At 43.0% G+C, this 24,175-nt stretch overlaps 1 protein-coding gene across 4 annotated transcripts in view; it reads left to right on the top strand.

The window, feature by feature from the left end:
• The window catches only part of ARHGAP24 (Rho GTPase activating protein 24), a 1,297,893-nt gene that overhangs the window by 503,152 nt on the left and 770,566 nt on the right, over positions 1-24,175 (top strand). The window contains exon 1 of one of the 4 annotated variants that reach the window (XM_075351862.1): positions 11,138-11,349. The exons of the other annotated variants lie outside the window; for them this stretch is intronic. Within the exon in view, the coding sequence (XP_075207977.1) occupies positions 11,247-11,349 (103 nt within the window). The 5' untranslated portion in view covers positions 11,138-11,246. Of the gene's footprint in view, positions 1-11,137; positions 11,350-24,175 lie in introns of those variants that run through there. 4 annotated transcript variants of the gene reach the window in all.

Here is a 24,175-nt window from a genome sequence, read left to right as displayed (position 1 = left end):
AAATTTGCTGAAAAACACCTCATGAAGCCAGCTCAGTTCTGGAAAAGTATTCTATGGACAGATGAGACAAAGATCAACCTGTACCAGAATGATGGGAAGAAAAAAGTTTGCAGAAGAAAGGGAACGGCACATGATCCAAGGCACACCACATCCTCTGTAAAACATGGTGGAGGCAACGTGATGGCATGGGCATGCATGGCTTTCAATGGCACTGGGTCACTTGTGTTTATTGATGACATAACAGCAGACAAGAGTAGCCGGATGAATTCTGAAGTGTACCTGGATATACTTTCAGCCCAGATTCAGCCAAATGCCGCAAAGTTGATCGGACGGCGCTTCATAGTACAGATGGACAATGACCCCAAGCATACAGCCAAAGCTACCCAGGAGTTCATGAGTGCAAAAAAGTGGAACATTCTGCAATGGCCAAGTCAATCACCAGATCTTAACCCAATTGAGCATGCATTTCACTTGCTCAAATCCAGACTTAAGACGGAAATACCCACAAACAAGCAAGACCTGAAGGCTGCGGCTGTAAAGGCCTGGCAAAGCATTAAGAAGGAGGAAACCCAGCGTTTGGTGATGTCCATGGGTTCCAGACTTAGGGCAGTGATTGCCTCCAAAGGATTCGCAACAAAATATTGAAAATAAAAATATTTTGTTTGGGTTTGGTTTATTTGTCCAATTACTTTTGACCTCCTAAAATGTGGAGTGTTTGTAAAGAAATGTGTACAATTCCTACAATTTCTATCAGATATTTTTGTTCAAACCTTCAAATTAAACGTTACAATCTGCACTTGAATTCTGTTGTAGAGGTTTCATTTCAAATCCAATGTGGTGGCATGCAGAGCCCAACTCGCGAAAATTGTGTCACTGTCCAAATATTTCTGGACCTAACTGTATACCAGGATGGGGACATATATACCGAGAAGGGGCCCAAAATGGGGGAATATATACTAGATTGGGGGACGTACTTACCAGGAAGGGGCAAAGGATGGGGGACAGAAATATGAGGATGGGGCCCAGCATGTGGGACATATTTACAATGAAGAGGCTCAGGATGGGGCACATATACCAGGATAGGGGTTATTAGTACAGGATGACGTAATTACTACAGAATGAAGGAGGAGAGGGGGGGCAACATTTATGTCTTTATATGATTTAAAACACTATGAGGGCCTATATATCTGACCAACATTCAGTGGAGTTAAACAGGTCCAAATTTTGCTTCATGGCCAATTGGCCTCTAGTTTCGCCATTGTTAGGGAGAATAAAAAATGATAACACTGAGTGTATTAGGCGCATTGTATTCTGTACGCACTTCACTCACATTTAATGTTGTCAGAATACGGTATATACAGTGCATTCTGCAGACAGGAATTTCAAGCTGAGCTATACCCTGTTTTTAGAGCTGGCACAAGAGGTCACTGCTTAGGTTTTTTCCTACAGGACCACCCATATTGCCCTCAGGCTCAGAGTTCAATTATAGATCCAGCAGTAGCGTGCAATCTATATATATAATTGCCTTATTCTGTCTGTCTGTCTGTCTGTCATGCTCCAAAATTGTGTCACGGTGACAGTGTCACGGTGACAGTGTCACCGCGACACTGTCACCGTGACATGTCCTTACGGTGACACAAAGCTGATTGGCCGCTGGGTTCGCCATGGCCCCGCCCCCCCACACGGATTGGCCTCTCGCCCCGGCTCTCTGCAGGCCCCGCCCCCCTCACGCAATCCACGCTCGCTCTGGCCCAACTGACACTGAGCCCCGATTCCCAGGTGAGTACACACACAGGCATCACATCACACTCACTCTCACACTCACTCTCACACTCACTCTCACACATCACAACATGCTGGGATATCGCTTGCTTCTACACCGGCTCCGTCAGGATCCCGGCAGCGCCACACATAACCTTGCGATGCTGGGATCTTCACGGAGGCCGTGAAAGCTGGTAACCATTATACACATCGGGTAACTAAGGTCCCTTAGTTACCCGATGTGTATCATAGTTACCAGTGTACACCGGCTCACACTCACTCTCACACACACATCACACATACATCACATCGCATCCACACATCAAGGTCCTGCAGCTGCGGAAAATACAGACACATAACAGCACACACATAACAGCACACACATAACAGCACACACATAACAGCACACACATAACAGCACACACATCACATCGCATCCACATACTCACAACATCCTGGGATATCGCTTGCTTCTCGGCGGCGGTACTGTGCTGTTGTGATCTTCCAGGACCTGCGGGAGGATCACATGGCCAGAAGCATGTGATATCCCCGGATGTTGTGAGTATAAGCGCGTATGTGCGATATCGTCAGTGTCTGTGTGTATGAGTGGATGCGATCGGGTGTGTGTGAGTGGATGCGATCGGGTGTGTGTGAGTGGATGCGATCGGGTGTGTGTGAGTGGATGCGATCGAGTGTGTGTGAGTGGATGCGATCGAGTGTGTGTGAGTGGATGCGATCGGGTGTGTGAGTGTCGGCAGAGGAGCACGGCGTGCTGGAGGAGGCTGGGAGCAGAGAGGCTGATCATGGGGAAGGCTGGGAGGAGAGAGGCTGATGCTGGGGGAGGCTGGGATGGGGAGGCTGGGACGAGGGAGGCTGATGCTGGTGGAGGCTGATGCTTAGGGACGCTGATGCTACGGGAGGCTGGAAGGAGAGAGGCTAATGCTGGTGGAGGCTGAAGCTTAGGGAGGCTGATGCTGAGGGAGACTGGGAGGAGAAGGCTGATGCTGAGGGAGGCTGGGAGGAAGGAGGCTGGGAGGAGAGAGGCTGATCCTTGGGAAGGCTGGGAACGGGAGGCTGATGCTGAGGGAGGCTGATGCTGAGGGAGGCTGGGAGGGGAAAGCTGATGCTGGGGAAGGCTGGGAAGACGGAGGCTGGGAGGAGAGAGGCTGATCCTGGGGAAGGCTGGGAACGGGAGGCTGATGCTGGGGAAGGCTGATGCTGAGGGAGGCTGGGAGGGGAAAGCTGATGCTGGGGAAGGCTGGGAAGACGGACGCTAGGAAGAGAGAGGCTGATCCTGGGGAAGGCTGGGAGAGGGAGGCTGATGCTGGAGGAGGCTGGAAGGAGAGAGGCTAATGCTGGTGGAGGCTGATGCTTGGGGAGGCTGATGCTGGGGGAGACTGGGAGGGGAAGGCTGATGCTGAGGGAGGCTGGGACGAAGGAGGCTGGGAGGAGAGAGGCTGATCCTGGGGAAGGCTGGGAACGGGAGGCTGATGCTGATGGAGGCTGATGCTGAGGGAGGCTGGGAGGGGAAAGCTGATGCTCGGGAAGGCTGGGAAGAAGGAGGCTGGGAGGAGAGAGGCTGATCCTAGGGAAGGCTGGGAACGGGAGGCTGATGCTGAGGAAGGCTGATGCTGAGGGAGGCTGGGAGGGGAAAGCTGATGCTGGGGAAGGCTGGGATGACGGAGGCTGAGAGGAGAGAGGCTGATCCTGGGGAAGGCTGGGAGAGGGAGGCTGATGCTGGAGGAGGCTGGAAGGAGAGAGGCTGATGCTGGCGGAGGCTGATGCTGGGGAGGCTGGGAGAGGGAGGCTGATGCTGAGGGAGGCTGGGAGGAGGGAGGCTGGGAGAGGTAGGCTGAGAGAAGAGAGGCTGATGCACACACACACACACACACACACACACGCGCGCGCACACTGCACAACACACCACACACACACACACACACACTGGGAACCACAAACAACTGCCCTACACAGACACCCACACACACAGACAACGCTGCACACACACAACACCCAACACACAAACACCGCGGCACACACAAATATACGCACATACCGCACAACACACACATTGCACAAAACATACCTCCCCCCAAAACACACCACACACACACAAACCGCGCAACACACACACAACGCTACAGACACACAGCGCTCCACAAACAACGCAACACACGCAACACACATACAACACCGCTCTCACCCCCCGCCACACCCAGACAACACCCAGAACATGTACAGCGCCCTACACAAACACTTGGTAACTACACACAACAACATCTATATATATATATATATATATATATAACAAAAATCATACATGAACTACACAATACGTAAATTCTAGAATACCCGATGCGTAGAATCGGGCCACCTTCTAGTCCATTTAATAAATGTAATGTACAATACTGCAATGTGAACTAATCTTCCCAAACTCATATATCTTTTTAAACTACAATCGATTATAATTTGTTTCCCTAACGTAATGTAATAGTTTTTTTGGGGGGGCTTCATATCGTGCCCATTCTGACTGAGTAACAAGATGAAAAACTGCTTTTTTATTTGAGGAGCTAGCTATCCGGGATTCGGGATTAGAAAAAAGGGGTCCAGGGTTCAATTTCATCCATTGCCACTCTTGTGTATATTTTGTGGCCAATATAGTTGCTCATCTCACTATTTTATAGGGATGAGATGAAATACTGGACAAAGCTCATAGACAAAAGCAGTACTGTAAAATTCAGCGCCTGGTCAACCCCTGTGCGCTATGGGTATATTTCCAGTTTTATTAGGAAGGTATGCCATACATTCACAGTATCATAACCATACATGTATATAGGTCTTGGTTAGAGTATGTGGAGTGAACACAATAAGCCGTATGCAATATGTTTTTGCAGCTGTTCTGCATAGTTGGTTGACTTCACGTCAGTTTCACTTGCAGCAGAGCGTGACACCTTCTTCTCATAAACAACTTTCACTTTTGGACTTTTTACTTTCCACCCTTTTATCAGTCAGTGGTGGCTATTTACCAACTCATATTCTTTAATGACCAAAATTCCACTCTGTGCCCATAATGTAATCCTATTTTTAGAGTTTGAATTGTAATTTTGTATTTGAGTTGTAGTTTCATAGTTTTATGTACGTTTTTGGCATACATTGCAATGATTGTCAATTTATTGTACTACTTTGACACTACATTTTTTCATTTCTCGAAAATCATCAAAGAAAACTATTAATAAAAAAATTCCCCTCTTTTTTTATACCCAATAGAGCTTGGTGGCAGACATTTGTGTCATCATGCTCTACTCCTTTTGCCTTTTCTTCTACAGATAGAAGCAGGGTCACTTTGGTCCACGAGCATGGTGATCTCATAAACCTACATTTGTAACTAGATCTCACAGGGCTCCACAGAAGGGTCAAGAATGCCCCCCGCTCCACTGCGCTGTCAGAAAAACAGACTTGTAGTAATGCAAACAACAGTATAACTACTCCTATGTAAGCAGCAAGCAAAGTATGGATAATAGTGTCACATATCCAGTATTGTGCAAGAAGAATCCATATAGCAAAGCATGACAGCAAAAAGTTAACAAAAAGATATATGCATCAACAAATAGTGGCGTCTACAACTATATGATGAGATTGGTAGTAGCGAAGGGAATACATGTGGCAAGGGGTTACATATTACACCTAGGAAGAAAGTATTGAAGTTATCATATGTATATATGAGCATGTAATATAGTGTGAGTATATTACTATACTCTCAAACCACTGCTCTCTTGGTGTCCAGCGCCGGTCTTCTCTGCTCTCCGTGATGCCATCACTCAGCATACTTTCCGGATCACACTTCCCTATACGGGACCTGGCAATGGCTTTCACATTGTAAGCATATGAAGCTATTATAAAACAGATTTCTGGGTCACACTTAGCGCATAGAGTGAGTCGGAGAAGCAGAGAAGAACTGTACTGGACACCGTAGAGGGAAGCTTAGTTGATCTTAGTTTCATCTATCCAAGAATGCTTTTCCAGAAATGAGCTGGGTCCTATAGATATTTTTTGAGAAAGTCTAATCTGGCCTTTCTATTTTTAAGGCTGATTAATGATTTGCACCTTGTGGTGAACTCTTTGTATTTGCTTCTCCTGAAGTCTTCTCTTTATGGTAGACTTAGATACTGAAACACCCACTTCCTAGAGACTGTGCTTAACTTGGGTGGATGCTGTGGAGGCGTTTTTTTTTTCACCATGGAAAGAATTCTACGAACATCCAGCACTGTTGTCTGTGGATGTCCAGGCCTTTTTGAATTAACAAGCTCATGAGCTCTTTTTTTTTCCACAGAATACACTTCGAACAATTGATTTCTGCTATCTCTATATAGTATTTATATTTTTTTTAGCCTAATGATGGTCTGTTTCTCTTCCATTGACTCCTTTGACTCCTTTGATTGCGCTCCTTTGACTGCAATGTTGTGGGCTCACAGCAACAGCTACCAAATACAAATGACACACCTGGAATCAGCTTCAGACGTTTTACTTGCTTAATTGATGATGGATTAATGAGAAACTAGTTCATACAGCCCAATAAAGCACTTTTGAGATAATTGTCCAATTACTTTTGGTCCCTTGTAATAGAAGCAGCTACATATTAAAGAGCTGTAATACCTAAACCCTTACCTCAGTTGGGATGTGCGTGCCCTCAAATTAAAGATCTGCACTTTAAGCTCATATTAATTTATAACTGTATCTTGAATATGTTTTGGTAAACAGCTAAACTGGCAAAACTTGTGTCCCTATCCAAATAATTCTGGACCTAACTGAACCTGCCGAGACAGATACATGATTGACAGATATTGATCAGTAGAATAGGACACATATACGATACTAACCAGTTGTGCACTATTCTCTGTGGGTATTTGGAATTGTAAAGTCATTGTGCTGCTCAGCTCTATTGCCGAAATGACCTGCGACAGATATCCCTTTTAACTAAAAATGCTTTGTTAAGCCATTCTCAGTTACTGGAGGGGGCCCCTGAAGTCCCACTCATTAGGTTGTTCACATTAACTGCTTATTGTAGGGGGGAATCCCTCCATGGCTTCTAGCATTTTTTTTAAGAAATTGCTTAGTTCTAAAAATAATCAGGATAAATGAGGTATGACTTAAAAAAAAAAGTCAGTCAGTTGCTCTTTGTGAAATGCAGGCAAATTAGGATCCTCCGATAAGATATTCTTTGGACATATCGGATTTCTTTAATAGTTGTTAAACCAAGCCACTCAAAGAAGGAAGGTAGAACTTGAAGAGATGGTCAAATAAAAAGACTTTTCTTCAAGAGCAGCTCTCGTGAGTAAAATAGAATCATGTATTGATGAACACATTGAGCCGTAGAGCGGAGAAGTCCAAGGTACAGGTTATGGGCAATGAAGTGCCTTATAAGTTGTATAAGAGGAGCTGTGCTTTATAGTGGCTGCGAAGTCCATGACTCTAAGCTAGTCACATGCTGTGCTCTTTTCACTTCATTTCATTGACTGAACAGTATATACTGTAGAACGGAAGGGGATAAAAGATTTGCTTCATTGCCTTCTGACAGCCCTGTAACATATTCCTTAACCTGTACACTATAAAGGTACCATCTTAAACTCACCCGCTGTTTCATGACCTTAGCTAGTACTGATAAAAAAAAATCCTTCGACGTATCATCACATTTTCAGTTAAGGATTGCTTTGAGCAGAATTCCAGTATTACGACCTATAGTTCTAATTTACATCACCTATAACCTGTAGAGCCAGAGTAGGCAGTCTTTACAGTGGAGATCTACTTCTTGTGAAGGCTGAATTAGATGATTTACAAGGGGTCCAAGAATAGACATATGTAGCAGGCAGAGGAGTTGTAGTAAATGTTTTGCATGCTGCTTTTTTTCAAATTCTTCCCTGCTTTAGATCTTTGAAGGGAATCTGTCACCAGATATTTGCTATGTAATCTGAGATCAGTATTATGTAGGAACAGATATTCTAATTCCAGCGATGTGTCCCTTACTTGGCTGCTTGCTACAATTTTGAGAAATTCACTGTTTTATCTGCTTCAGAATAAACCAGGATGGGACCTATATACTAGGATGGGGACAAATAAACCAGGATGGGGACATATATACCAGGAAAGGCCCAGGAAGGGGACATATAAACCAGAAGGAGGACATATACGAGTATACCAGGCAAGGGACAAACAAAGAAAGATGAGGGTATATATCAGGAGATTTCCAGTAAGAGGACATATATACCAGGAGGAGGACATATATGCTAGAAAGGGCAGAAATAAACCAAGATAGGGACATAAATACCAAGATGGGCCCAGGAGGAGGACATATATACCAGGAGGGGGCATGCATACCAGGAAGACCCCAGGAAAGGACATATGTACCCAGATGGGAACATATATACCAGGAAGAGGACATATATACTAGGAGGATGACATCTATACCAGTTTGGGGTCTTGAAGATATATACCAGTATGGTATTTTGCCAGTATGGGGCCTTGAAATTCCTAGGGCAGTTCTCGGTTTCCATGGCTCAAAACTTCTGTTCTCTTCAGTACAGTAGAAAAAAATAGATGGTTGAGCACAGACTTTCGACATTATATATGACATTTTAGTCTGATCCTATTGATATTAGTCCCCTGATTAGTCCCTTTTAGGCTGTGCTGCTTCCCAATTTGGGATAGAAGCAGTCTAAAGTTAATAACTGTTTTCATTACCGTAAGTACTTAAATTCAGTCCCTGACAGTTGATGAATATTGATACTTTTGACCAATTATAATTGTTATATGGATCTTATTTAAGAAGTTTGATACATTAAGTTAAAAAAGTCAGAAATATTAAAGTATTTATGCTGTTTTTGATTTATTTGTGGGAGGATGAAGAAAAGTTGGGTGACAAGTGCAGTGAACTAAATTATAGGTCTTCTTTTAGTTTTCAGATTCTTTAAAAAAATCTACATTTTGAGAAAAGGAGAAAGTCTGAGTACAATCAGAGCACACCATCATGGAAGGAAAAAATAAATTATTTTATTGAACGCAAAAACACACACTTTAAAACCATGTAAAATACACTGATGCTGATGAGTGAAATGCCAATCACCAAATTATTATTATTATTTATTATTATAGCGCCATTTATTCCATGGCGCTTTACAAGTGAAAGGGTATACGTACAACAATCATTAACAGTACATAACAGACTGGTACAGGAGGAGAGAGGACACAATTGAACACGAAGCACTGAATTGTTTGAGGAATTGCACTGTTTCAAATTGTTTTTCCTAACAGACTTGTATTTTTTGGGACATTGTCACTATGTTTAATGCTGCTAATTATATATCAGGTATTGATTCACTTTAAGTTATTCATAGGATTGATGTACCTTTCTGGACCATTCAGCAGGTTTCCTGTTTTTTTGCAATTGGCAGGTTTTTGCTCTGCTTTATTCACGTTCCTTTGGGCCATAATTTTGGTGGTTGGCATTTCACTCATGCAGGCATCGGTGTATTTTACATGTTTTTAAAGTGTGTATTTTTGCATTCAATAATAAATAAAATAATTGATTTTCACATTCCATGGCAGGATGCTCTGATTATGCTCAGCCTTTTATCTTTTTCTCCATATACGCCTCACGAGCATAGAGCACCCCCATTTTACTTTGACCATTGGCTGTGCATCTCTTTTGTTTTCAGAGTGTACATTTAGCACTTATTCTTAGGATATCTGATAAGAATCTGATTGCAGGGGTCCCAACTATTGAGACCCTTGGTTATCGCACGAATGAGAGTCCCCCATTCCTTTTCACCATTTAACTGTGATAAGAAATAGATTGATTGGAGTTTTGGTGGGCATGCTCGAAGCCTATAGGACTAATGGAGATAGAATACAATGCTCGAGCTGTTGGCTATTGGTACTCACTGGCAAAGAATAGGCAGAAGAATCACTGATGGAAACCCATTAAGCAAAACATAGAACACAGTACTCGAGCTGTTGGGTATGGGTAATCTCTGGCAAAGACTAGGCAAACTAATCACTGATGGATAACCAATAAACCCTAGAAGTCCCAGAGAGGGGTCATTTAACATTTCTACTTTTGGAACCCAGAGACGTGTCGACTGAAGGATTTTAGCTAACATCCTATCATCACCATTTTTTGTTCTGTAATTAAGGCCATTACTGTCGCACCACAGGAGGTTGTTGTTTTCCATTGAGTTTAGCCATTTAGTTTCTAGTTAGTTCTATTCAGTTTGGACTAAGGGTCATTTGACCCTCTTTCGGGACTTCAGGGGGGAGCTCGAAATTTCTGGGCCTTCTAGTGTTAAGCAAAAAGTAGAACACAGCACTCGAGCTGTTAGGTATGGGCACTTTTTGGCAAATAATAGGCATAAGAGTCATTGCCGGATAACCATTAAGCAAAACTTAGAATACAGTGCTTGAGCTGTTGGGTATGGGTACTCTGTGGCAAAATATAAGCAAAAGAATCATTGACGGATAACCATTAAGCAAAACTTAGAATACAGCGCTTGAGCTGTTTGGTAGGGGGAATCTTTGGTAAAGAATAGGCAAAGAATCACTGCTGGATAAACATAAAACAAAACAGAATACAACACTCGAGCCGTTGGGTAGGGGTACTCTCTGGCAAAGAATAGGCAAAAGAATCACTGATGGATAAACATAAAGCAAAACTTTTTAAGGAGCTTGTCGTAAATTGACTGCAAATTGCACTTGAGACACATTTCAGATACATTTCTGAAGTTGCTATTGTAAAATATTCTCTTAACTGGCATGAAAAATCTCAAACATCTCTTCAAGATTCTTATATTATTATTATTATTATTATTATTATTATTATTATTATTATTATTATTATTTTATGTTTTATTCTGCTTATTTACTGTTTTAACTTTTTTATTGTAGTGGGAACATACGTTATCATTTTTTTTCAGAACACAGAAGCTTTTTTTGTTTTCATTTTTTTCTGAATGTATAAGGTTCTTACATGCTGTGGCAGTCACAGCTTATATCAGTATCACAATATCAGTCTTTTACTATTTATTAGAGTATGGACCTTTGATATATATTGCACATGGTTCATTTTTCCTAATAGGCAATCTTATGCTTGACAGGAATTTTTACAGGTCAGTCCACTTTCTTGCATCCTTCTGGGTTCCATTTATTTAAATGCTGTGCTCCCCATAGACACACAAGTGCTTTATACATGTCCGCTATCCATCTAGGCTATTTGTGACTCATCTGACGCGAGGACTGGCTATGAGAGCCGGCTACGGGGTACATGTGCTTAAAACAATTTGTCATGAAAGGATATTAAAGCTCCATGCCTCCATTCTATCTGCCTGAAACAATCTGCACAGGACACGCAGCACCTCAGCAGCTGTTAGCAAAGTGCTGCATTCGGAGCGGTGTATTGTGAGAGCCTGCAAGAGGAAATAGAGAACAGAAAATTCTAAATGCACAGGTTCCCTTCAGACATTTGCATGCTGTTTGACAGTGTGACTTCTGGAGCATTGCTTCTGATATCTCCATCGTCAATCGAGAAGAGAACTGGAAAACGTAAGTTAGCGCAATCTCATTTTTTTGCACTGGAGAATATGATCTCTATAGAAGGGATGGTAATATAAAGGGTGCATGATGAAAGGATAAGTGGTAAAATATGTATCACCTAGTTCATTTCTAGTGATATTTATCAATATCAGATATACCGGTAGGTATCGTAGGATGGAACACAGGCACACGTAGGGATTTGTGTCTTCTAATTAGTTATCGTAGCCTTGTGGAAAAATAATTGTGCTCCTATACTGAATCCCTAATGGCTTTAAAATCCTTAAAGTGCTACTGTAGATCTCATTTATCCTCTGCGGAGTAGACTCAGCTGTAATTAAGATGCTGTACATTTTTCTTTGACATAGCTGATTCAGGTATAAATGTCCTCCCGTTGGTAGGTAAGGATGTACGGTCCAGTTGTTGTGATGCATTACTGAGAAGTGAAGTGAAGGGAAGCGACTGATATAATGACATGGAGTAGTTATATATCATCTTGATAGGGTAATTTTGGCATGACATAGAATCTGTTAAGAGTTACTTTAAGATACCCCAGGGCTTAAGATACACAGCAGAATTTATTAAGTGCAGAATTCCAATATCATATTTGGAAAAGGTAAATGTTCTACTTTATGGTAATAATTCTACTATAGAGGAAAACTACACAGAAACTTCAATGTAATGTGAGACCTAAATTGATTCTATTTAACAAGAAGTGATAGGACAGTGTAGCTTATTTTTTATCAATATTGTATCTTACACTAAAGAGGGGTCCGGCACCTAAAATGTCCATTCTAAATATGTACTGTATCTTTATACCCGAGCCACCTTTGTAAGTATTATTACTATTATTATTATTATTTATTATTATGGTGCCGTTAATTCCATGGAGCTTTACAAGTGAAAAGGGTATACATAAAAACTAGTACAACAATCATTAACAGTATAAAACAGACTGGTATAGGAGGAGAGAGGACCCTGCCCGTGAGGGTTCACAGTCTACAGGGAATGGGTGAGGGTACAATAGGTGAGAACAGAGGTGTTTGCACAGGTCACAGATGTAAGGAGGAGACAGGTTGTGGATGGCTTTGTAGGTCATGGTTAATGTTTTGAACTAGAGTATTTGGGCAATGGGAAGACAGTGAAGAGATTGCCAGAGTGGTGAGGCTGGGGAATAGCGAGTGGTGAGGCTGGGGAATAGCGAGGGGAGAGGTGGATTATGTGGGCTGCAGAGTTCAGAATAGATTGGAGGGGTGCAAGAGTGTTGGAAGGGAGGCCAGAGAGCAGGAGGTTGCAGTAGTCGAGGCGGGAGATGATGAGGGCATGTACTAATGTTTTTTCTGATTCTTGGTTAAGGAAAGCACGGATCCAGGAGATATTTTTGAGTTGTAGTCGGCATGAGGTGAAGAGGGCTTGGATGTGCAGCTTGAAGGATAGAGCAGAGTTGAGGGTTACTCCAAGGCAATGAGCTTGTGAGACTGGGGAGAGTGAGCAGCCATCAACTTTGCTCGATAGGCTTGATGGAGGAGTTGAATGAGAAGGAGGAAATGCAATGAATTCTGTTTTGTCCATGTTAAGCTTTAGGAATCGCGCAGAGAAAAAGGATGAAATACAAGAGAGACATTGTGGGATTTTGGTTAGTAAGGAGGTAATGTCAGGTCCAGAGAGGTAGATCTGAGTATCATCGGCATAGAGATGATACTGAAAGCTGTGGGACTCTATGAGCTGTCCAAGGCCGAAGGTGTAGATGGAGAACAGCAGGAGTCCAAGAACTGATCCTTGGGGGACACCAACGGATAGATGGTGGGATGAGGAGGTGGTGTGAGAGTGGGAGATGCTGAAAGTTCGGTCGTTTAGGTATGAAGAGATCCAAGATAGGGCCAAGTGTGTGATGCCCAGAGAGGAGAGAATCTGTAATAGGAGGGACTGGTCTACTGTGTCGAAGCCAGAGGACAGGTCCAGGAGGAAGAGGACAGAGTAGTGTCGCTTGGCTTTGGCAGTAAAGTAGGTCATTGGTGACTTTAGTTAGGTCAGTTTCAGTAGAGTGATGCGGTCGGAAGCCACATTGCAGCTGGTCAAAGAGGGAGCAGGAGAAGAGGTATGAGGACAGTTCAAGATGGATATGCTGTTGCAGTAGTTTTGAGGCATAGGGGAGAAGGGATATGCGGTGGTAGCTAGACACAGAGGATGAGTCAAGAGAGGGCTTTTTAAGGATGGGTGTGATCGAACCATGTTTATGTTTTTTTCTTTTTTTCCTGTGACAAGTTGTTTGAGAGGAGTCTAAAACATAACATTACAGGAGGCTGGGGCTGCACTCACTTTATCGCAGTGCCTATCACTCCTTCTGAAGAAGATTGTCATCAGGGGTTGACGCTGCAGTTACATATGCATGTTGTCAGGGTTCTCCAATCCTGGCGGTAAGAGTGAGCAGTCACATGACCACAAGTATGCAATTTGCATACATCTGGCCACATCCCGACTAGATGTGCATGACCTTGCTCAAGACCATTGACTTGAACAAGGCCTTGCATATCTAGTCAGCATGTAACTGCATGTATGCAAATCGCATACTTGTGGTCATGTGACTGCTCACTCTTACCGCCAGGATTGTAGAACCCTGACAACATGCATATGTAACTGTCACGTGACTACCTGCTCAAGCTTTGAAGAATTCTGACAGCATGCAGAGTGCAAGCTGTAAGGAATCAGAAGTCTGAAGTCACATACAGTGACTGCAGACTTTCAGCCCATTCGAGGACAATCACTTAAAGGGAACCTGTCAAGTGCAATTGTGACACCCTGGCAAAACCAGGTTGTCACAGGAGACTGCATCCATCTTCAAGGTGCAGGATCCCCTCCTCCTTGTCCTACCAACACAACCCCACACAGGTACATACACCAGCCACAAATGACTAGTGACCCCCCCAAGGACAATAGGGACACACCAGTGGGCGGGGTCAGGCAGATGGTGACGCCCACCTAGGGGTCGTGAGGTGTCAGGGGAGGGAACACGTCAGTAGAGTGGAGGCGACAGAACTGAGTAGAGAGTGGAAGTGAGAGGAGTGAAGTGGTAGTCGGGGGTTGTAGCTCCCGGACTACCGGACTACCTGAGCTGACTAGGTGGCAGACAGCAGAGCAGGGCCACAGGCGACGGAGATCTGGTCACGGGAGACCTTAAGTGGACCGGGGCAGGGTTGTAGCCCGCCGGTGCCGACAGCGTGAATCCGGTCCGGAGGCCGTGCACAGTCGGGGTGCCTGGACCCTAGGGCGAGGACAGCTTCAAGCCCCTTGTCAATTAGCCAGCAGGGGACAAGATTCCACGTCTTGTCCCAACAGTAAGCCCAGATATAGCAAGACGGAAGCCAACGCGGGGGATAGGGCGTCTGCAACTGCCTGCAAAAATCCCAAGGGTCAGATCTCGCGGGCAACAGCTCCCACAGCAAAGACACCGGGAGCGGACTTTTCCCGTTTTATGCAGACTAGTCAACACACGAGACAAAACACTGAAGTGCAGGAGGAAGGGCCCCTGTCCTGTCAATCAGTGTGCGGAACCTGAGCACACCCCTCCGGAGGCTACCGGTATCCGGCACTGGGTTTACTACTTGGACTTTGTGTGGTTATTCAATAACAGTGAGTACACCAGTGTCATCCGGTCCAGCCTGCAGACGGCGCCCCAGAACTGCACATCACCTATAACTGGGCCCCGGGACACCTCCCCTACCCGTGGAGGGGATACCATCCTGCTGCCCATCAGCCCCAGGCGTCCCATATAAAGGCAGCGGCGGTGTCACCAAACTATCACCGCAACCCATGGGTGGTGTCACTGACAAACTCTTCCCCTGTAAATACCCCCTTTAAGTTGTGGGCAACGGGCTGCTGCACGAGCCCCGGATCCGACTGCCACTCAAGCCACAGCCACGATTCCGGATCCGAGCGCCTCGAGGAGCTCCCCACTGGCTGAGGCCTGCGCCCCCGCCTGCGACACAATATGCACCCAGAACCACAAGCAGTTCTGGATGCCTATTGCTAATCCCGGCCTAACTGTCCCTGTATCTAGTAACATAGATAAAGACATCTTTAGAAAAAGTATTTCTAAAGATCTTTTATCATATGTTAATGAGCGCGGGCATTAGTTGCAAGGGTGTTAGTTCCTGTGCTCATTCCACTCTCTTAGCATAGTAGCACTCCCACAGGGGCGTGCTAACATGCTGTTTAATGCAGCATCACAAGAAGTGACACACGTACCTGTGTCCGCTGTCACCACTGATCAGAAGTCCCGGTGCTTCTGGTCACTTGACCTGTCTGAAGCCGGGACGCGTACACCTAGCTTCATTCTGAGCATGATCGGAAGTGCGGGGCATTCAGATCAGCGGACACAGGTACGTGTGTCACTGCTGGTGATGCTGCATTGAATAGAATGTAAGCACGCCCCTGTGGGAGTACTACCATGCTAAGAGGGCGGAATGAGCGCAGGAACTAACACCTCATTAGCATATGATATAAGATCTTTAGAAATACTTTTTCTAAAGATCTCTTTATCTATGCTACTAGATACACGGACGGTTAGGCAGGGATTAGCAATATACACCCAGAGCTGCTCGTGGTTCTGGGTGCATATTGGACCTGACAGGTTCCCTTTAACTTTCTTGGTTAAATGCAAATCTGTCAGTGTTAAGGGGGCTTTACACGCTTAAGTTCGCACCCGCCCCCGTCGTTTGTGCGTCACGGGCAAATCGTTGCCCGTGGCAGACAAACTCGCTGCTACCCGTCACACATACTTACCTTCCTAACGACGTCGCTGTGGCCGGCGAACCACCTCCTTTCTAAGGGGGCGGTTCGTGCGGCGTCACAGCGACGTCACATGGCAGGCATCCAATTGAAGTAGAGGAGCAGAGAGCTCCCGCAGGAAAGTCACGCCCACCTCGTTGACGGAGGACGCATGTACGGTGTTGTTCGTCATTCCTGGGGTGTCACACGTAGCGATGTATGCTGCGTCAGGAATGATGAACAACCTGCGTCCAGAACAAGGAACGATATTTGGGAAATGGACAACGTGTCATTGATCAACAATTTAGTAAGTATTTTACATCGTTAGCAGTTGCTCGTATGTGTTACACGCAATGACGTCGCTAACGAGGCCGGGTGAGCGTCACGAATTCTGTTACCCCAACGAAATCTCGTTAGCGATGTTGTTGCGTGTAAAGCCCCCTTATGTTGCATCCCATGACAATACTGGCTCTGCTACTTCTGCAACTTTTATTATGAACCAAGGTTAACAAAAATCAGAGTAAAACCACACAGAACAGCACTGATGCAGCTATGATGCCAAAAAACAAGTTAAAGTGCTGTAGTTTTTCTATTATTAATGACTGCATGATTTTGTTAGAGAATCAATATTTTACCTTAAAAAACTCTACAGACAATTTGAATGATGGCATGGTTTGTTTATGAAAAATCATGCCAGCTCTAATTAATAAAAAAGGCAGCAATTTTTTTAATCCTGGCCAACCATTCTGAGTACAGTGCTTAGCTGTCACGGTGTACAAGGCCTATTGTTAAAAAAAACAGTCTCTCATTAGGCAGCAGTTGATGTATGTTAGCCGTTGTACAGCCAAATGTGTGCCTAACCTCTGCTCCCTTTGATTGCCTTCTGAAAATGTTTTCTCCCCAAGGCTGTTAGTTCGGCAAACTGTTCTTGCTGTACGTTCGTGCTGTTTTCTTCTTCTAAACCTTATGCACAAGGAGAGATGGAGTACACCTGCAACTTCATCTCCTTCTTTTCACTTCTTCATGCCTTATACTTTTTTTTGGCTTTTTTTAGTGATCAATGAATTTTCAAAAGGGTTACATCTCTCATTGAGGAGAGTGACATATCTGACATGCCAGGGTAAGGAGACTTAAAGGCCATGCTTAAAGGTCTACTGTGGAAAATTAAATATGCAAATTGCCTCTTCAGAAAGGAAGCAGATTTGAAATCTAGTGCCATCTATTGGAAGAACTAATCCTAAAAGTCTATAGCAACCATTTAATGAGCAATGCCACAGGACTTAAGATAAAAGCCAAACCAGAATCTCTATTTGAAGACACATGTTATGGGGTGTTGCTCATCCTCAGTGCAAAGCATATTTAATTTCCCAGAGGAGTATTGCATGGCTTCAAAGTCTCCTTACAATGGCATGTCAAGCATGGTACTCTCCACAAGTAGAGATTAGATTTCACCCCTTAGGCCCAAGTTAGAGGCCTCATATCTCTTGCTTTGCACTATGGAGAGGCAACACGTGGAAAGACGTGTCTGTAAATAGTGATTCTGGTAAGGCTTCTTAAATGGACAATTTTGACTCTTAGGATTGCTACTTCCAATATGCAGTGGTAAAGTTCAAGTCCTCTTCAATTCCGAAGAGTCAATTTGTATACATAATTGATTTTCAGAAACTTTATAGGGAAATAAGAAAAGTGAAAATGATACTGCTTTCTCGAAATATATTAAAAACTTTAATATATTCAAATGTTCTATTCATTATGAGACACCTAATGATAAGCAAACATGACAACAGGTGCATCAGCTTAATTCGTTCTATTTTTTTTAGCAGTCCATTAGTAGCAAAATAAATTAAAGTGCCTACTGTATTACTGAGAAGCGTCCAAAGTCATATCTGAGTATATAGTACTTCAGCTGTCCTCATGCTGCAAAATACTGTGCCCTAGTGCCTATTTATTGCCAATTTACTGACATTTAAAGGCCCTGGAGTCATTTGCAGTATTCACAAATGTATTCCACAGACATGAAGAAATCCTCTGAACATGTACAAAGCCCATTATGGTTGTGGAGCAAAAACAAGGCCAAATATTCATTACCAATCAGAAAATTGGCTGATGGATCTCAATATGCTCTTCAAGGAAATGATAGTGACTTGTTTTTTAGAGTTCTGTGGAGTGAAGCTGAGCTATTTCTAGAATGAATTATTCGCTAGTATATACTATTGAACCTTCTCTATTGCTGGCTCAATCCTTCATGTATTCGCAGAGATTGGAACTCTTAAGTATTATATATGCCAGTAAATTGCTCAAAGTGCAAATGCCATCGCTTTAATCTTCTCGACGTAAAAAATTACTGTTTTCAACTGTAAAAATAAGTACAACCATGGATGATTCAGTATCACTTTTCTTTGGTTGAATGTTGCAGATTCTTTAAATTGCCTGACACTAAAAATAGTACATTATTATGCAAATTCTACATAATAACTGGGCCATATGCATGTGAATCTCTGGAATTACTCATCTGATTGTCTAGTAAATGTTCATTCTTATCCATTACTAAGTCAACTACAGAGAATTTCCCCCTGTGAAATCACTAGTAAACTAGTCCATTGTAAAGTTGTCAAAAATCTTTCAACTATCACTTAGTAATATTTCATCTGTTGAATCCTGGGCATAATATGGAAGCTCCCATAGGTGGGGTCAAGGTACCCTATTAATACAAAATAATACTTTAAACTAGATGGGCATGTGTCTTGTAGACTGACTAATAGGCAAGTATGAAGTGTCTTGGGAGCCATTGGCTGAACATAGATTTTCTAAACTTCCTCTAGTTGTCTACAACTTGCTTAACTTTTTGAATATCAGAGTTAATACTAAGGGTCCGTTTTCATGGACAGACCATCAGCATACTATTACTGCCGATCGATTTACCGTATACATCATTTTGATAAATTTTGCACAAAAAAATCTAAATCTGCTTTTTAAAGAGTGTACCTGGCTGTATTTCATGCTGCTTGGCCAGATTGAATCTCTGGTCTCTTTCCCTATATGTGAAGCTATTTCGACAAGTTCTATAGATTATAGAAGCCAGAAAATAAAAACCCTTTGTGAAATGAATAGAAAACATTCTACAAATGTAAGCTTCAGAAATAAAAAACTTGATATGATCTTGTGCCTGTAAAAATGAATTGGAAGGACACGATAGTCAACTGGAGAACTCTACTAAGTAACAAGATAGTCATCCTGTGGAGTATATAGTCAGGGCCAAAAGTTTTGAGAATGACACCAAAATTATTTTTTCACATGATCTGTTGCCCTCTGGTTTTTAATTGTGTTTGTCTGATGTTTACATCACATACAGAAATATAATTGCAATCATATTATGAGTACCAAAAGGTTATATTGACAGTTAGAATGAGTTAATGCAGCAAGTCAATATTTGCAGTGTTGACCCTTCTTCTTCAGGACCTCTGCAATTCTCCCTGGCATGCTCTCAATCAACTTCTGGATCAAATCCTGACTGATAGCTCCCCATTCTTGCATAAGCAATGCTTGCATTTTGCCAAAATGTGTTGGTTGTTGTTTGTCCAACCATCTCTTGATGATTGCCCACAAGTTCTCAATGGGATTAAGATCTGGGGAGTTTCCAGGCCATGGACCCAAAATCTCTATGTTTTGTTCCATGAGCCATTTAGTGATCACCTTTGCTTTGTGGCAAGGTGCTCCATCATGCTGGAAAAGGCATTGTTGGGCGCCAAACTGCTCTTGGACAGTTGGGAGAAGTTGCTCTTGGAGGACATTCTGGTACCATTCTTTATTCATGGCTGTGTTTGTAGGCAAGACTGTGAGTGAGCCGATTCCCTTGGCTGAGAAGCAACCCCACACATGAATCATTTCAGGATGCTTAACAGTTGGCATGAGACAAGACTGGTGGTAGCGCTCACCTCTTCTTCTCCTAATAAGCTGTTTTCAAGATGTCCCAAACAATCGAAAAGGGGATTCATCTGAGAAAATGACTTTACCCCAGTCCTCAGCAGTCCACTCCCTGTACCTTTTGCAGAATATCAGTCAGTCCCTGATGTTTTTTCTGGAGAGAAGTGGCTTCTTTGCTGCCCTCCTTGAAACCAGGCCTTGCTCAAGCAGTCTCCACCTCACAGTGCGTACAGAAGCACTCACACCAGCCTGCTGCCATTGCTGAGCTAGCTCGGCACTGCTGGTAGTCCGATCCCGCAGCTGAAACAGTTTTAAGATACGGTCCTGGCGTTTGCTGGTCCTTCTTGGGCGCCCTGGAGCCTTTTTGGCAACAATGGAAGCTCTCTCCTTGAAGTTCTTGATGATGCGATAGATTGTTGACTGAGGTGCAATCTTTGTAGCTGCGATACTCTTCCCTGTTAGGCCATTTTTGTGCAGAGCAATGATGGCTGCACGTGTTTCTTTAGAGATTCCCATGGTTAACTGAAGAGAAACAATGATACCAAGCACCAGCCTCCTTTTAAAGTGTCCAGTGGTGTCATTCTTACTTAATCATGACTGATTGATCGCCAGCCCTGTCCTCATCAACACCCACACCTGTGTTAATGGAACAATTACTAAAACAATGTTAGCTGCTCCTTTTAAGGCAGGAATGCAATGATGTTGAAATGTGTTTTGGGGGTTAAAGTTCATTTTCTTAGCCAATATTGACTTTGCAAGTAATTGCTGTTAAGCTGATCACTCTTTATGACATTCTGGAGTATATGCAAATTGCCATTAGAAAAACTTAAGCAGTAGACTTTGTAAAAATTAATATTTGTAGCATTCTCAAAACATTTGGCCATGACTGTATATTGTGTCATTAAAGTAGATCAATAGGTGACCTGTTTGATTGGAATTTATAAATTCAATTTAACAGTTGAATCCATATTTAAAGATTACCTATTATGTGCTAAATTAAGGGGGAAGGGGGGCTTACTGCCTAATGCTTTCTTGTTCCTGTGTCTCTCTATTTTTGAGATATGATCCCCTCTTCCCTAATATCTAAAGTTAATCTATTTAGCCAATTGGGCATGGTCCTCAAGAAGATGTCAATAGAGGGAAGTTGATGACCATGTCCACTTGGATAAAAAAGTTACATTTACATAGAGGAAAGGGGGAGCTCTACGTCAGGAATGAACAAAAGAAAAAGAACACCAGATCCGAAAACATCATCATACAGCGAGATTTACACAAAGTAAAATATATTTATGGCAAATGACAGAACCTCTTTAATATACTATGGATAAATCTTTGCGTCTATAAGTTTTATATAAATTCTAGTTATAGGTACCTGTCAGCAAGTTCAGAGTCTGCGTTCGGTTTAAATCATATGATCATAAAATGGATGGCCCAACCTGTGACCTGTTATTGCTCCAATAGGTTGTATAATATGTTTAGACTGGGTAGTAAATGATTTATGTTTACAGTATATCGTCACTATATTGTATTTTATGTGTTTGCTTGCATTGCTATAAGTCAAAGATTGGTATGGCAACACATTGGAAGTGAATGCCAAAATTAACCAGTATTGGATTATTTTATTAGTAATAGTTTACTTTTGTTAGTAATATTTTATTTTGTAAGTAATGGCCCATTAGTACCAACATTAGCTTTTTCGATATCAATTTATTTGATTTTTTTGCAAGTTTTTGGAGCATACAATCATGGCCGAAATATACTTCAAGTGAATTAGAGGATCTTGGGGCACTGTTCACTAAACCGCGCTTTTTCAGCTTGCACAAAATCTTATGTGATAACAGTAGCGGCTGCGTAAATCTCCAGGCAGATCCTTGCAATCCCGGCGTGCTCATTCAAAAGCAAAGAAGTATCCAGTATGAAAATAGAAGAATTGAAGGCACTCACCGGTATATTCTGTGCAGGAATTGCTTTATTTTTCGGTGGAGGTTACATGGAAAGGTTGACGGGGAGGAAAGGGAACACCATACCCATCAGACGATGGCCATTATGCACTTAATCTCAGTGCTTCAGCTGGTCTAATCAATTAAGTTTAAGTGCGAAACGGCTGTCGAAAAATAAAGCAATTCCTGCACAGCATATACCAGTGAGTGCCTTCAATTCTTCTATTTTCATAGTCATGGCCGAAATTGTTGGCACCCTTGAAGTTATTCTAGAAAAGGAAGTATTTTTAGCAGAAAATTATTTCAATTACATATTTTGTTATACATGTGTTTATTTCTTTTGTGTGTGGCAGAACAACAACTAAAAAAAACTTGAGATAAAAGGGCAAGTTCAACATAATTTCACACAAAACTACCAAAATGGGCAGTTAAAATTGTTGCCACTTTTCCAAAATTGTGGGTAAACAATTTTGTTAATAGTATTTGATGATCATTCAAACTCATTCGTTGCAAGTAACAGGTGTGGGCAATATGAAAATCACCTGAAACCAGATAAAAAGGGCAAAGTTAAATCAATCTTTGCTTTGTGGTTCTGTGTGCCACACTAAGCAAGAGAGAAAAGAACTGTCTGAGGAGTTGAGAATCAAAATTGTTTAAAATATCAACAATCTTAAGGTTTTAAAGGGGGCTTTACACGCAACGACATCGCTAACGAGATGTCGTTGGGGTCATGGAATTTGTAACGCACATCCGGCCTCGTTAGCGATGTCGTTGCGTGTGAAACGTACGAACGACCATTAACGATCAAAATTACTCACCTAATCGTTGATCGTTGACACGTTGTTCTAATCCCAAATATCGTTGCTGCTGCAGGTACGATGTTGTTCGTCGTTCCTGTGGCAGCACACATCGCTATGTGTGACACCGCAGGAACAAGGAACAACATCGTACCTGCGGCCACCACCAATGAGGAAGGAAGGAGGTGGGCGGAATGTTACGGCCGTTCATCTCCGCCCCTCCACTTCTATTGGGCGGCCGCTTAGTGACGCCGCTGTGATGCCGCACGACTAGCCCTCTTAGGAAGGAGGCGGTTCGCCGGCCAGATTGACGTCGCAGGGCAGGTAAGTGCGTGTGAAGCTGCCGTAGCGATGTTCGCTACGGCAGCTATAACAAGATATCGCATGTGCGACGGGGGCGAGTACTATCGCGCTCGGCATCGCTAGCATCGACTAGCGATGTCGCAGTGTGCAAAGTACCCCTAAGATCTAAGACTTTTTCTATGTACGCAAAAGGCTCTTTTCTCTCAAATTTTGTTCACAAATTTGTGTAAATCTGTGTTAGTGAGCACTTCTCCTTTGCAAAGATAATCCATCCACCTGACAAGTATGGCATATCAAGATACTGATTACACAACATGATTATTGTACAGGTGTGCCTTAGGCTGGTCACAATAAAAGGCCACTCTAAAATGTGCGCTTTTATCACACAGCATAATGCCATAGATGTTGCAAGTTTTGAGGGAGCATGCAATTAGCATGCTGACTGCAGGAATGTCTACCGGAGTTATTGCCTGTGAATTGAATTCTCATTTCTCTACCATAAGCCGTGTCTAAAGGCGTTTCAGAGAATTTGGCAGTATATCCAACCGGCCTCACAACCGCAGACCACATGCAACCTCACCAGCCCAGGACCACAACATCCACCATCTTAACCTCCAAGAGTGTCAGAGTCCAAGCACCCAAACAGCTGCTGTAACTATAGCTTTGCATATCCAAAGAATTTGTGCACAGACTGTGAGAAACTGTCTCATTGAAGCTCATTTGTGTGCGCGTCGTACTGATTGGGGTCTACACCTCACTGCAGTTGGTCGTCGTAATCGACTTGAGTGGGCAAATGCTCACATTCAATGGCGCTTGGCATGTTGGAGATGTGTTCTCTCCACAGTTGATTTCCCCCATCTCTGAATTTGTAACAGGGCTGTGCCTGGAATATTCACATCCATCCAAGGTGAGTTCAGTACCATCTGCCTTTTCTGTCAGTCCTCACCATCACCATTTTATTAAGGATTTCTGCACTATGGAGCATCCTGCTTTTTATCCTTATTATAGGTTCAGTGGATAAAAAACAGCTTCGTCTCCATTTGGTGACATACAGTCTACAAAAAAGACAGAGATCTGAGCAGTTCCATAGATAATAATGGTTGAGCT

The sequence above is a fragment of the Anomaloglossus baeobatrachus genome, chromosome 1, assembly GCF_048569485.1.
Source record: "Anomaloglossus baeobatrachus isolate aAnoBae1 chromosome 1, aAnoBae1.hap1, whole genome shotgun sequence".
NCBI lineage: Eukaryota > Metazoa > Chordata > Amphibia > Anura > Aromobatidae > Anomaloglossus > Anomaloglossus baeobatrachus.
Note: the sequence above shows the minus strand (reverse complement) of the source record. Positions and strands in the feature narration are given on the sequence as shown.